Source organism: Xiphophorus hellerii, chromosome 15, assembly GCF_003331165.1.
Source record: "Xiphophorus hellerii strain 12219 chromosome 15, Xiphophorus_hellerii-4.1, whole genome shotgun sequence".
NCBI lineage: Eukaryota > Metazoa > Chordata > Actinopteri > Cyprinodontiformes > Poeciliidae > Xiphophorus > Xiphophorus hellerii.
The window spans coordinates 2,654,787-2,669,643 of NC_045686.1; the positions used below are offsets into that span (position 1 = coordinate 2,654,787).

The 14,857-nt window shown below is 36.3% G+C and overlaps 1 protein-coding gene across 2 annotated transcripts in view; it reads left to right on the forward strand.

Moving 5' to 3' along the window:
* fam184ab (family with sequence similarity 184 member Ab) overlaps nt 1-14,857 on the forward strand; it is a 129,592-nt gene that overhangs the window by 101,239 nt on the left and 13,496 nt on the right. For both annotated transcript variants that reach the window (XM_032585597.1, XM_032585596.1), the window contains exons 16-18: nt 1,748-1,875; nt 10,132-10,316; nt 12,774-12,920. In XM_032585597.1, the coding sequence (XP_032441488.1) occupies nt 1,748-1,875; nt 10,132-10,316; nt 12,774-12,920 (460 nt within the window). The remainder of the gene's footprint in view (nt 1-1,747; nt 1,876-10,131; nt 10,317-12,773; nt 12,921-14,857) is intronic.

Sequence of the window (14,857 nt, forward strand, 5' to 3'; positions counted from 1 at the left end):
ATGGCGAGTTAAAGGTTTTTAAAAAACTCATTTGTTTAATAAAACAACACAATTTGGGTCAGTGTCTAAATATATTCAAACATATATGAGAAATTGGATAAAATAAATGCCAGAGGAGTTAAATCTGCACTAAATATATCTGAGGCGTATTAAAATATGAGGACCACCCAGTTTATAGTGCTAGCGCCGTGCGGCAGAGTGAGATGAATGGGCCTCCATTAACCTTCATGTCTCGGTCCCGACACTGCAGAGCTCCTTCCATCCGTCTCGCTCTTCCTGCTTCTTGACATCCTTTTATTACCCTCCTTTTCTCATTATCACTTCCTCCACCAATTTTCATACTCTTCCCCACTCAGGGTTATGTGTTTTCAGACATTATTCACTACAGAGAAATGCAGCCTGTTGATAGAAAAGCTGAAAACGTTTCCTCTTTCTTTTGCTCCGTTTGCAATAACAGATGTTTGAAGTGAGGATTAAATCTGCTAAAGGAAGCAGATGCTCTCCTCTTTGTTCAGAGTTTGGCTCCTGTAAAAATCTTTCAAGTGTTTCTAGAGGATGGCGGCCATTTTTCAACATGGCTGACATTTTTTGAACCTTTAAACTAATTATTGTAATAAAATGCTACTGGTGGGGCGTGCTGTGGTGGCGCAGGGGGTTAGCACGCCTCACGTTTGGAGGCCTTAGTCCTCGACGCGGATGTCGCGGGTTCGACTCCCGGTCCCGACGACCTTTGCCGACGACCTCCCCCCTCTCCTCGCTCTCCTTCCTGTCTGCCTACTGTCGGAAAAATACGAGCCACTAGCGCCGCAAAAACTCTTCGGAGAAAAAAAAAAAATGCTACTGGTGTGTGAGTCTCATACCAGTCGGAAGACGTGACAGACTGAGAGTCAATTGTCTTAATGGTTAGCGTTAGCTTCTGCTAATTGTTTTAATGTGTTTAGAAGTTTAGCCATAGCTTCCTCGAACATTTGTATGTGTTTAACAGTTTTTTATGATCTTCTGTTAATTTTTCTCATCTGTTTTGTGGATTAGGGTTAGTTTCTGCAACTTTTTGTATGTGTTTGTGGTTCAGTGTTAGCTTCTGCTAATTTTGTTATATGTTTAGCATTTTAGTGTCAGCTTCTGCTAAATTTTTTTATGTGTTTAGCAGCTTAGCATTAGTTTCTTCAAATTTTTGTATGTGCCTAACATTAGCAGAGCAAAGATTTAACAAACTAGTGGTGAGTGAACCTAATGTTTTGATTACCACTGGCAACTGCTAATTTTAGTGCTAACATATTTCCTCCATTACCACCATGGTGGCCATTTTGAAAAATGTTCAATGGAAAAGTAAACACAAGATCAAGAAAATATAAATGATTTCTATGATTCAAAACGTGTTGGCTATTGTTTGACACCAGACACATTAATTGAAGATTTTAGTCCAAAAATTTATTTTTCATGACAACCATACTAACCATCATGAAAAATTAAAAATAATATGTCAGTAAATATGTTTTTTGAGGGTCCAGTCATGTAGGACTTGACAGCAAAAGTATTCATCAGGGAAAAATATTGACAAATTTAGTGAAAAAATAAATTTTCCTTGATGACCATCTTAAAAAATCGTGGCCATCTGGACGATTTTTTCAAAAAAGCAAGTTCCTGTGCCAAGTTAGGTGTTTGTCCTTCCAGAGCTTTCTAACTCCATGTTCAGCCTCTTTTTTTCCTCTTGAAAGATAAATTCTTCCTTGTTGTCGTCCTGCAGCCTCTCTGCGATCGGAGCTGAACCACATCCACGCCTCAGCTATCGAACACCTGCGGCAGACCCACCACCAGGAGTCTGCAGCTGCCAAGGCCGAGCTGGAGAAAGTCCTGGAGGACAACCAGAGCCAGGTAGAACCTTCATCTCTTATCTGTTCTCAGCCACGCTTTCATTATCAGATGACCATAAATCTCGGCTTGACAGCTGCGGACTGAACTGTGTTTTAGCATTTAATTGTAATAATCAGTGTGACGTTAATGGTTTCTGCTGAAGCTGCCAGCCGCGCTGCATGATGAACGACTCTGCCGTCTCGTCTGAATCCTCCCAAACACTTCAGACTTCTCCGTCTCTCTGATGGGCGGCGGCGAGATCGCGTCATTAAAGTCGGGTCTGAGGAAGCTTTCTGAAGAACTTCCTCCTGAGACAAATGAAGTGTAGATTATTTTAACGACTCAAAGTTTTAGCAAAGCTGCAAATGCATCAGGAGTCGATATTTTCAGCGTTGATCAAATCCTGACTGACGGTCATGAAAGCTGCGATTCTGTTGATCATTTGATTGTGCAATTTGACATTAAGGAAATGAATTCACTTAATGGAAGTTTTTTAATTTATTACTGAAGACGCGTTTTTCACATCACATGAATCACATGATTAACAACTAGATGTTACTACTGGTGGAAACCACAAAGAAGACGACAACAGGCAGGAAGTGGTGGGAGGATGATGGCACGGGATGTTTATTAATGATTTATCACTTAAACTTATTTTATGGAAACACGACAATTACAAAATTGTGTTTCTCAACATTAGCAGAATATTAGCAAAGTTTTGCTCACATTTGTAACAGAAACGCAGCCGCAGTTTATCGGTTTTTATTTCTCTACTTGCTTTTTGATAACTAACCATCGCTTCTCAATCAGATCTGGAGAGTTTTCTCACCCTAGATTTAAAATTTTAACCATTTGCTCCTTCAGATTCTTCATCAAACTGTAAAAATGACAAGTCAACCTTCAGATTGCTTTTAGATTCATTGCTCCTACACTGAAAAAACATTAAATCTTACCAAGTAATCCTGGTCTAGTGTCAGTACAAATATTGTTATACACTTGAAATAAGACGAAACGAACTTAAAAACAAGATATGAAAGCTGGTTTCAAGTCAGTAATTCTTTAATATTGAGTAGAAAGTAACTGCTATAAGTCACATTTTTATGTGTTTATGGTTTAGCGTTAGCTTCTGCTAATTTTTTCATGTGTTTAGTTACTTAGCATTGGCTTCTTCAAATTTGTGTATGTGTTTAATGGTTTAATGTTTGTTTCTGTTAACTTTTCTTTATCTGATAGTGATTTAGCCGTAGCTTCCTCTAATTTTTGCAGATCTAAGATTCTTTTAAGTGAACTCGTGGTTAGTAAACCTAACCTTTCGAATCATTCAAAAATAATGTAAACTGGAAAACGCCAAGCCTTGACTCTAAAACGTTTTTTTAATATATTTCACTGTTAAGACATAAAAACATTTGGAGAGGGTCCTGAAGCTAAAAGGTGTTTAGCCGAGTTCCTAAGCAACAGAAAGTTTATTATAGTTTTAATCAAGGAAAACTAAAGCCAGTTAAATTAGAGAATTACAGCTGAAATGTTGGCACTTTATCTTCAGTTTTAGGAATGAAACCCCCAATAATAAAAGTTTCCTCCATCACTCATGACCCATATTATTTTTATCTGTGCAGAAAACTTTCACTGCTTAGCTGCATTTTTTTTTCATTTGAAGTCGGAGAAATTAGAGGGAGGATGGTGAAATGATTAAATGATGAAGTGAGCGTGCTTTAGGATGCAGACTCTCTCTCTCACACACACACACACACACACACCCACACACACACACACACCCCATCCCTGCCCCGCAGGGAACCGTCCTACTGTTGCTTGTAAATCATCCTAATTACCCTCATACGCCATGGGTTCCTCTTTCGTCACCTTATGATTCAGATGTTCTACCAAAGATGCGCAGCTGGTTGTCTTTAATTCCCTCCATCTTTTGCTGCTGAGGTGACAAGAAGTCAATAAAGGTTAATATCTGAGCGTTAGAGTCTGAACTGAACTGCCAGTCATGCAGTAAATCAGAGCAATGACTCCATTCAGATGCTGCAGTTAAACTAAAGCAAAGCAGATTGTAGGGCTGCAGTGTTTTTATTTAAATCCTTGAAAATTCTTAAAATTTAAGGTTTGGAAAGTGCTTCATTTTTGTATAAACTCCTTTAAAGTGCTTGATATTCAAACTGCACAGTTTTGTAATAAAGTTTGATTTAATGTTTGATTAAAAGCCTAAATTTGGAAAACATTATTGACACTTGAATCATACAACTTAATTAAACGACACATTTCTTCCTCGCTGTCTGACGTTAAATCAGAGTAAACTTTTTTTAATTTTGTAATTACCAAAATTATTTTTATTTGCTAAAGGTCAGAAAACCTTTTAGTGATTATTTTGTGTATTATATTTAAACATTTAATTTGAGCAGGAAGGTTGATTAGTTTGGATTGTTTCAATGTAATCAATATTTATTATTCCTAATAACTCAATAACTTATTGATCATTTTATATTTTCTATGTTAAACAAAGTTATGGATTTTAAAGATATGTGAGAGAGAAATTTCAAAACATTTTGTTATATTTTACTTTATTTTCTTATGTAGAATACTGTGAAAATCCATTAATAATAGTAATAAATTATATCATGTAATCATGAATATAAACTTTTTTGTTTAGTTAATTGTTTTTATTTTTGGAAAAGTTTTAAAACTTGCCTTGAAAATGCTTGAAAAGTCCTTAAACTTTACTGTGTTAAAACCGTAAGAGTCCTGATTTCAGCCGTAGCGATGCGTGCGGCTGCATGGAGCGTTTCAGGCGACAAACGAAGGGAAAAACTAATTGAAATTGCAAATTTCACACATCGTCCTGCTGACGGTTGTCTGACTGATAAACGTCGGTTTATTAAATCCCATGAAGTTCATAAACCATCCGTCACCTCAGAGCAGCAGCCGGCCAACGGGAACTAAACATCGATTCTCTTTGCTTCAGTTAAACGCTCGGCGCGAAGAAACCAGGACTTTCTGCTCAGAATTTCCTTTTCCTCAGGTTTCAACTGGATGAGTTTCATTGATTTTTTTTTTGAGGAATATTGACCACAAATGGTTGGACCTGTGAAGGACAAATAGACATCTTTCTAATAATTTTTCTTATTTGCTTTTATTTGCTGTAATCAGATATAAATCCACCGAAACATGAAATTAGATTAATTATAACCTCTCAAATGTCTTCCTGAACTCAAAATTTTCTAAAAAAAAGTTAAAAATCACTTCTTCAGAAATCTCAATATTATCTTTTACTCTTAATTTTTGGATTAAATTGTTGCATATTTTATACAATTATTCCCTCTGACTCTAAATGCTGTGCAGCTGGACGTATTTTCGCTCCTACTTTTTTTTACTTTTGGATTTATCCATGGCAACAAGGTATAGTTTTTACAACTGAAATTAATGTTAGAAAGTCTAAATATAAATCCAGTTAAAACTTGTGATGATCTCAGAGACATTCTCCGTCTAATCTGAGTTTGAGGAAGTTTGTAAAGAAATCTGGTCAAAGTTGGCAGTAAATTGTTTCTGTTTTTTCTGTTTTAAAAAGTTGCAGCCCATCAATCATTTCCCTGCCACCTCACAATACTTTGCATTTCTCTGACATAAAATCCCAATAAAACACCCTGAGGTTCTCAGCCGTAATGACAAAACGGTTACCTTATCACTCGTCTCTTTAATGCAGAAATATTCTGTGACAGGTCTTGTTTCTTGGTCCTGAAAATGTTCCTTGGAGGGAATATTTTCTGCCTCCAGAGGAGATTTGGAGCAGAAAAGTGTCTGTGGTGTTTCGGGACGTCACCCAGCAAGCGGCTCTGTTATCTCTCTGAAGCCAGAAGTCGCTGTTTAGTCGCTCCGGATTAAAACCGCTCCTTCCTTTCTGCTTTCACTTCCTCTCTCTGACTGCGACCCGCCGAGTTTTTACAAACACGTTTCAGGTCAGGAAACAGAAACTTTGTTAAATGATCTGATCGTTCACTGTTATACATTCTGTTTTATTTCTACTCAACTTCAGGACATGATGTCAGTGTAACAGATTCTACAATGTCACCTTTTACTGAACAAACATGAAGCCAAAATGAAAAATATTTAATCATTTTTAGCAGGAATAACTGATAAAAGTTTATTTTTATTTACACCACAGCTTTTAAATCACGTTGAGATCTGGACTTTGATTAGGCCATCAAAGCACTTTGATTCTTCACTTTCTGAGCTATTTTGCTGTAGATTGACTTCTCTGTTTGGATTATTCTTCAGTTGATAATTTCAAAATTACAGAACAAAAATGGATGTAAAAAAAAGCAGAAAAGTGAAGAAAAGGTTTAGGTTTTTAAAGAGGATCTGGACAGAGAAAAGTGTTTCAAACAAATAATATGACCTTTAGACACTGAACACAAATCATATAAATGGCTTTCATTCAAGTTGAATTAGTTGAAATGTTTTAAAGTGAGGGCCAATCATCAGTGGACAGTAAAGTTACTGAATCTAATTGTAATGAAGGTAAGTGCTTCTCTAATGCGTCAGATGAAACGTTTTCTCCTTTTCAAGCCTCATTAGAAGAACAAATTTGTCTCTAATGGTAAACTTGGCTGGTCTGATTGTTAGATTTAAATGGCAGCTACATTTATTTATTTATAAAGTTTTACAAAAAAAGATAGAACCATATCTATTTATCTTTCATTTAACTTTAACAACAGTATAAAATGAGTATTTAGATTGTTGGTTCTGTTCTGAAAATGGAGGTTTAATTGTGAAGTGAATCTACAAATTATTATGAAAACACTGATTACTGCAGCTGCACGTTACATATTGAAATAAACCTTTAATTTGAACTGTAAAATCAGATAAAATAGCTGTTTTAAGTGAATTAGGATAACAAAAAATTTTATCTGCTGTATTTCTTTAAATTCACATTTTGTCTGTGTTTGATAGGATTGCTTTTTAAACTGTATGACTTGGGTCAAAAGTTTTCAAGATAAGCGTCTCAAGCTCATTGTTGGAAGACCAACATTTAACTTCCTGGTGTTAATTCAATATTTTCACATAATATTCTTCCTGCATAATTTCTAGATCGTTCCTCTTTAGGTAAAAAAATAATTTAGATTTTGATTCTGTTCAGCCGAATAAAGTTTTGGCACATCCACATTGTTTAGTTTTTAGCTTCTGTTCAATTCCTGGATGGGTTCATGGTCACCTGGTGACGTTGTGATGTAGAACTGAGTATCATCTGCATATCAGACGTTAAATAAAAGGTGTCAAAACTATTTTCTGTTTCCCTTTAAAGCCCAAGTGGAAAACATGTTGAAGTTTCGGATGCGTCACTCGTTAGTGACGTCCTGATAATGGTCTCATTGTGTCGCCTCCGTGTGGGCGCTTCATTGAACCTACGCACCGTTTGTTCGCTGCCTCCTCTCCCAGCTGGGGAAAATCGCTGCTCATATTCTCCGTTTCACACCACAACAGAAACGTCTCGAGTCCCTGAGGAGCTGAGAAGGAAAAGAGAGCAGCTCAGCAGGTGGCCATGAGTAATTTCACCCACTGGTCATGTTTACATGCAATCTTCTGGCAGTTTGGAGCGCTGTTGTCTTTTATGTTCAGACGGATTCAAAGCACTTTACCCAAAATCTTATTGTTATAATCTCATTTACCTGGATATAAGCGGCATATTTTAACCAACAAGCTTGAAGTTGAGATTTGTTGGGATTTTTCAAAGACACAATTAACATCAGATTCACCTGAAAAGGAGCAACATTTAATTTAAGGGTTCTGTTTGAAAGTGATTGGAAGATGCTTCAGGTTTTCTCTGATAATTTGATGTTTTTGTTTCCAAGGTTGATCATTGGAAAGCATCTCAGTGTTTTAAACTGCTCTTCAAATAAATTAGGGCTGAAACAATTAAATTGCTATGAGTCACAATGAATCAGTTATTTAAATAATCATCAACTAATCGATTAATCATCAGAAGAGTTGACACAATAAGGAACAAACTTCAAATATTCTTCCGTTTCTGCCTGTATTTATCACTAATTCCTGTTATTCCTCCCTGGTTCTGTGTAAATTTGCTGATTCGAAGGATGGACTGGCATTCCCAGTTTCCAGTTTATTGATTAAACGATTAATCACAATTAATCGATTATGGAAATAATTGTCAACTAATTTAGTAATTGTTAACTGGAGTATACAGACTAAATTAAAAGCCATCTGCTGAAAAAACAACACATTCAAAGCAGTAATTAATTTTGTTTATCCGATTGCTCAATAATTGTCAGAATAGAATTGATTAATAAAATAATTGTTAGTTGCAGCACTAAAATGAATATTCCTCTATAGTTTGTGCCATTTGTATTTTGATCTGCAAGGGATAAGGATGGAGATGCATTCTTCAGCTTTTGATTAATCGGGTTAATCGTGATTAATTGATTGTAGAGATAATCGTCAACTAATTTTAATAACTGTGTTTCTAATTTTACCACTTAAAAAAGGCTTAAGTGGTAAAGTGAAAAATCTGTATCTTTTGTTATGATTGATTAATCATCAGAATAGTTGATAAAATAATTACAGATCTAATCATTAGCTGCAGCCTTAAATTCATGTTCCTCCTATGTTTGTCCCTCTTTTATCTCCAAATCCTGTCACTCCTCCAAGTTTCCACAATTTGTACGTCCATTTGTGAAGCCAAACGCCTCAGAGAAGCCAAACAGTGGACTGTCATTCCTTCGCTTTGGTTTTTATTATTGAGCAGCCAACATGTTGTTCCTGAAACTACTGATCCTGCTCCAGAGAGGATGCAAGGCCGGCGCCTGGCTGCAGATGGATTCAGTCGCTGGCGTCTCTCCTTCCCTCACTGGGCTCCTTCTGTCTGTAAACCAGTTAATCCAGTAATGCAGCTCTGCTCGGGCTGTGGGTTTGGGTCAGGAAAGTGTTGCATTGAGTGTGTTTGTGTCCATCCTCCCTGAGGGAACACTTTCTGTCACAAGGGTTGGCAATTTCTACGACCCAAAGAGCCATTTTGCTCTCAGAAAAGCCCAAAAAATTTATTTAGAGCTGCAAATGTCTCATGTCTTTAAAAACATGTTACTGGTGCTTTTTGTGTCATTTTTATGAAAAAATATTTTGCCAAATATTTCATGTTAAAACATGCATTTATTATTATACGTAATAAATGCATTAACTGGTTTGTTTTCATTTTTAGCCAAAGTTATCAGGGGCCATTTTGGAACGTCCAAAGAGCCACTTGTGGCTCTGGAGCCTTAGATTGAAGACCCCTTAGCTATAACAAAGAAGACGTCTCTTCAGGCCATTTTATCTTTGCAAAAAATGGTCCAGCTGCATCAGATTGGATAGAGATTGTTAATTTTCCAGTTTCATTAGTTGGAATTAAGTCAGAACTTTGACTAGGCCATTCTAATACATTAATATGCTTTAATGTGAACCAACGTTTTGATGTTACTATGTTTTTATTCACCTGAATCTAATAATTAAACAATCAGCAGGAATCTGTACAGGGTTCATACAAATCCCTGAAAATTCTTGAATTTAATTTGATGTTTTCAAGGTTTGGGAAGTGCTTGATTTCTGTATAAAGTCATTGAAAGTGCTTGATATTCAAATGGAACAATTTAGTAATATATAATTCAAATTAGGAAAACATTATTTGCACCTGAATCCAGATATTTACATAAACCTGATGAAAATACACACATTTTTTCTCGCTGTCTAAAGATAAATCAGACTAAACTTCGTCTATTTTAGGTCAGTTAGAATCAGCAAAATTATTTCTATTTATTAAATGCCACAAAACCTACAGAGATTTTCTTTATATATTGTGTTTAAGCATTTAATTTAAGCAAGAGGGTAATTTACCCTAAATATGTTTGGATTGTTTCAATGTAATGAATATGTATTATTCCTAATTTGGTTTATATTTTATACGTTAAACAACGTTGTTGACATTTTGGGATTTTTTTTGTAAAATTAATGTTTTGTTCTCAAATCAATCAGATGTATAATGTGTATGAGAGACATTTTAAAAAATATATTTTCTTTTATTGTAATTTATTTTGTCCCTGCTGTCTATCACAAAACATTATTAATAACAGTAATAAATGATATGTTAAAATTGTGTCTTTCTGTAAAGTGATGCTGCAAAAGTTTGAAAACTTATCTTGGAAATGCTTGAAAAATACTTGAACAGGGATCCATCTCAAGCCTTTAGAAAGACGCTGATGATTGGACTGAATTTTTCCCTGGTTTCAGGAGCGGGACCTGCTGAGCCGGATCTCTGAGCTGCAGGAGGAGGTTTCCCGGAGGAAGAGCCACATCGCTCAGCTGGACCACCAGATCCACACGCTCAACGAGAACATCAGCACCCTGACCAGGGAGCTGGAGCTGAAGGGCAAAGAGGTGCTGAAGATCCGCAGCGAAGCCAACCAGCAGATCCGGTAAGACGAAACCCAAAGCCCAAATGATTGTTTTCCTCTGCCAGATCCAGTTACAGTTTGAGATGCCTTCATTTTAGGCTTTTAAATCAGAATACACATATATATATTACCTTATTAGTGTTTTAGAGAGTTATATCAATTAAAAGAGTGAGGCTCTGTGTAAAACATTTATTTAATGTAGACTGGAGTAAAACTGAAACTTCAATGTTTCAGTAAATCATGTTGAGAGTAAAGAGTTTAAAGATATTAAAGGGGACGTATTCTGCAAAATTCACATTTTGTTCATTTTTTCACATCCTCTTAAGCTGCTTCTACAAACAGGCCAAGCGCTTAAAAAAACCATCCAGCTGTTGTTTTTTATCAGTAATTTAATGTTTCTTGGTGTCTGGAAAATGAGCCATTTCAAAAAACCTCCCAGTTGTTAAGTGACCTTCCATGTTACCTAGCAACCCCATCCAGTCCCAGCCCTGTTACCTAGCAACCCCAGCTGAATTCCAGCGCGTTTGGCCAGCTGGTTTTACAGCTGTGAGCGCTGTAAAAAAATGTTTTGTTGATTTAACATCCAGAAACCACATGCTCCATTCTTGTTGGATGTGCAGGAGGCTCCACTTCTGCTTTTCAAAGACGTACTACGGTATTAATAATTGTGCATTCGTTTGCAGCTATTTTGAGTGTAAGTGTTGAGTTGAGGGTCATGACCAGCAGCAGGTTATTTGGATTTAAAGTGACAGGAGGACGGAGCGGACTAAAATCTCACAATCTAAGAACAATTTTGTGCAAAAAATATAATGAACATGTTTTGTTTAGGCCACAGGCCTATCCTGACCTGTTAAAGGAAGAATTACAAGTTTCCTTTAAATCCATTAAGCAGTGGATCCGTCTCCAACCTTTTGGTGCTAAATTTAAACTCTCCTGGTTATATTTGATGACGCCTCGCTCGCCTTCTCATTAAATCATCGAATTGGGAATCTTAGTTATTTTGGGTGAAATGAAAAACCCTGATGTGCAGCCATGTTATTCCCTGCGGCTCCATGTGAATTTTTATAGCAGTTTTCTGCAGCTGATGCGTTGAAATCAGTCATCTTTATGTGTTTCAAGGTTTTTTGTTTAGTTTTTTCAGCCGCCCTCCTGTTGCGCCGTTATTTGCCGTTAGTTTGCTGACAGGCCTCTTCTGTTACATAAGATCTGAATTGTGGTTAAAAATAGACTGATAAATAAAAAAAGAGGAAGATGTGCGCCCCTCAGGGAGAGTCGGAGTGAGCGGCAGACTCCTTCATTATCCCTTCTTCTCCTTTTTTTTGACGTAATAAATTATTTAATGTCACATTCACTGCTTTCATTTGGTTGATTTTTTTCCTCTCCATCTTAATTACAGCCATTGTTTTTTTTCATGCGGTTTGTTGTTTAAGTTATTTCCATGCGTCGTGCGTCTCCTTTTTCCAATCTCACTCCCGCTTCCTTCTCAGAGCAATCAATTATGTTTTCTCCCGGGAGACGCACGCAGTCGCCACGTCCTGATTGAGTCTTCAGGCGAAACGTCGGCCATTTGCAGATTAAAATGAAATCTGTTTCTGGTTCTTTATTTATTTTTCTGTGTGCGTCACCGCACCGCAGAGCTGGATGGGATGAAAGAGGAGATTTGTTTCAGTTCTGCTCTGCTGGAAAATGGCGCAGAGCCGCCTGGTTCAGGCGGCCATGACGGCGGTGAAGGCCCAATGCCACAACAAATTCTGATTGGTTCAGATCAAGGAAGAAAAATTAAGGATGGACATGCTGTCTTCCATTTGATCATCCATCCATCCATCCATCCATCCATCCATCCATCCAGGAGGAGACGTTGGCTTCCCAATAAATGTGGTTTACTGGAGTCACATGTTTTTTGTCGCTCTACAATTTGAGTTGCATTTATGAAATTAATTATTTTAGATATTTGATATTAGTTAAAATACAGGATAAAACATAATTAATTCAACCAGATTTTAATTCATGTTTACTCTGATTGGAGGATGATTATATAGGAAACAGCTGCAGTGTGCAGCTTTGCCTATAGATGGCGCCAGACTTAACACAACACTCCTTTAAAATGCTGGCAAACATTAAGGCTTTCAATCAGAAAGTGGGTAATTGTTTAAATTTTGAATCTGATTTTGTTTCTGAAGGAACGTTTTTATACTTTTAAAACAATTTTATGTTAAAACATTAAACTAAAACTTGCATACGTTTTCCCAAACTCATCACCCAATTCTGAGCTTTTAATTCTGAATTATACATCTGTACTTCATATTTACGTTTTTCCAAGTAAAAAAATGACATGCTATCATCATTTCTTTATAAACTGGGTTGATTTTTTGCAGCTCCAGCTCGGGTTGGGCTCGTTCTGCGTGTGTAAACTAACCTGCAGAGTTCAGCAGATCGATGCTGCGATTCGCTCAGCTCTTCCTCTTCCTCTCTCCTCAGCGCTCATGAACAGGAGCTGATGAAGAGGCACGAGCGGGAGCTGACGGAGCTGAGCGCCGCCCACAGCAGGGAGACCCAGAACATGCTGTCGGACTTCAACAAAGCACAGGAGCTCCTCAAGGACAAGATCTCGGCTCTTCAGATTCTGTACGTACGCAAAACGAATTTGAGCAAAACGAATTCGACTTTGGTTGTTACGGAGAATATCTGTTGTGGATTTGGCTGGAAAGAGATTAAAAACTGGACTTTATTTCCAAAACGATGCTGAGCAAACTTTAGCTAGGACATTAATGAGACAAATTCAGTGAAAACATTTTGTTGTTTAAATCAGATTTACTGAGAAATCTGGGAAACTCTGGAATTTAACGAAAGGATTTTACAATTCATTAAAAAAATGTGATTTTCCTGAATTTTTACTCCTTACATCGTCTGAAAACTGTTTCCATCCATCCATCCGTTTGTCCAGCTTTTCTTCCTTCCAGTCGTTTTTGTAGGTTTCATTTTTAAAGTCTGGCCTCTATTGAAATTTTCCATAAATCTTCTTTTATATTTTTACTGTAAAAATTGAAGAAAAAGAACAGAGACTCTGGAGGATATTAAATAATTTGGATTTCGGCTCATCAGTCTGAATGTCAGCAGAGTTGGAAACTAATGTGCAGATTTAGATAAAATGTGACCCAGATAGATTTATCATGGCGAGAAATTATGAAGCTTGATATAATTTTAGTTCAAATGTGTATATATATATATATATATATAATTTCTGATGATCCAAGTTGTTTATATACTGATTTATTCCAGGGACATGAAGGTGACATCAGCCATTAGCTGAAGCCAGTTTTGTGTAAGAAAAAAAAAAGCTGTCAGATAAAATGCCACAGGACAGAAAACAATGGATGCTGGAAAAGAAAAGCAGAGGAAGTGGAAGGTTTTTAGTTGCTGGCGGCGAACAGACCGAACCTGAAATTTATAAAGAGAGTCAGAGTGAAAGTCAGAGGAAGACGGATGAGTGAAATAAACGCTCTGCTGTTCTTAAAGGCAGCAGTCACCCTCTTCATCATAGCTGACCTCCTTTTCAGTCGGATTCTGGTGACAGCACAGCGCCACCTGCTGGTCTTTACAGGAAAAAAATAGTTTAGTCTTTAATGTAGTTCATCTTCCTGGAGAAAATATCTCATCTCTGTTATAATTTCCTGTAAAAAGTTACATTTTCCAGCATTTTTAAGTTGGGTTATGGTTAAAAGCTCCAGCTCTGTTAAAGTTAAGATTAAAAAAAACTTAACAACTCTTATATATGCTTTTTTGTTTTATTTTGTACAGAAGCAAAATAACTTTTATTAATTTAAGAACATAAGTATTTTTGTAGCTGCAGATGCATTTTTTGCTACAACCTACACCAAAGGAATGAAATATTATTGAACTTTAGGAAAAAAATGTTTGTTTTCTTATTTAAGAAAATAAGAAGAATTGGATTGTTTAATTTTTTATCTTTTAATATATTTCCAATCTTGTACAAACAATGCTTAAATGAAAAATCTACAGAATGTATACATTTTCTTATCTGATTAATTGATTAATCAGTTAATAGTGATAATAATCGACTAAAATAATAGTTAGTTCCAGCGTTAGTTCAATTTATGGCTTACCTTAAATCTCATCTGTTTTTATTCTTCATCTTTCTGACTTTAATTCCTGTTGATGCTTTTGTGCTTTTTACTTAGGGGAAAATTCACTTTTACTAATTTAAGTAAGAACAGCACAAATCTATCTTAACAAATTTAGTCCGTTCCTACCTGATCAATCACTGTAACGACTTCAGCTGCATTGATTGGATTTAATGCATATTTTAATGTTTCATTTTCCATTTGGGTCAAATAAATGGCCAGAAAACCTGCAGCCTTCACTTATCATTGACCGTTGATCACTATGTGCACATAAAAACAACCCTTTCGTTTCTATTGATCCAGATTTTTCACTGTAAGTTACAAAACTAAATAAAAGTTTCCTACATTTCCTAAAGGTGTGCATCAAGTAAAGTTTTATTTGTATTTTTTTTATATTTTCAAGCTTTGAAATGATAAAAA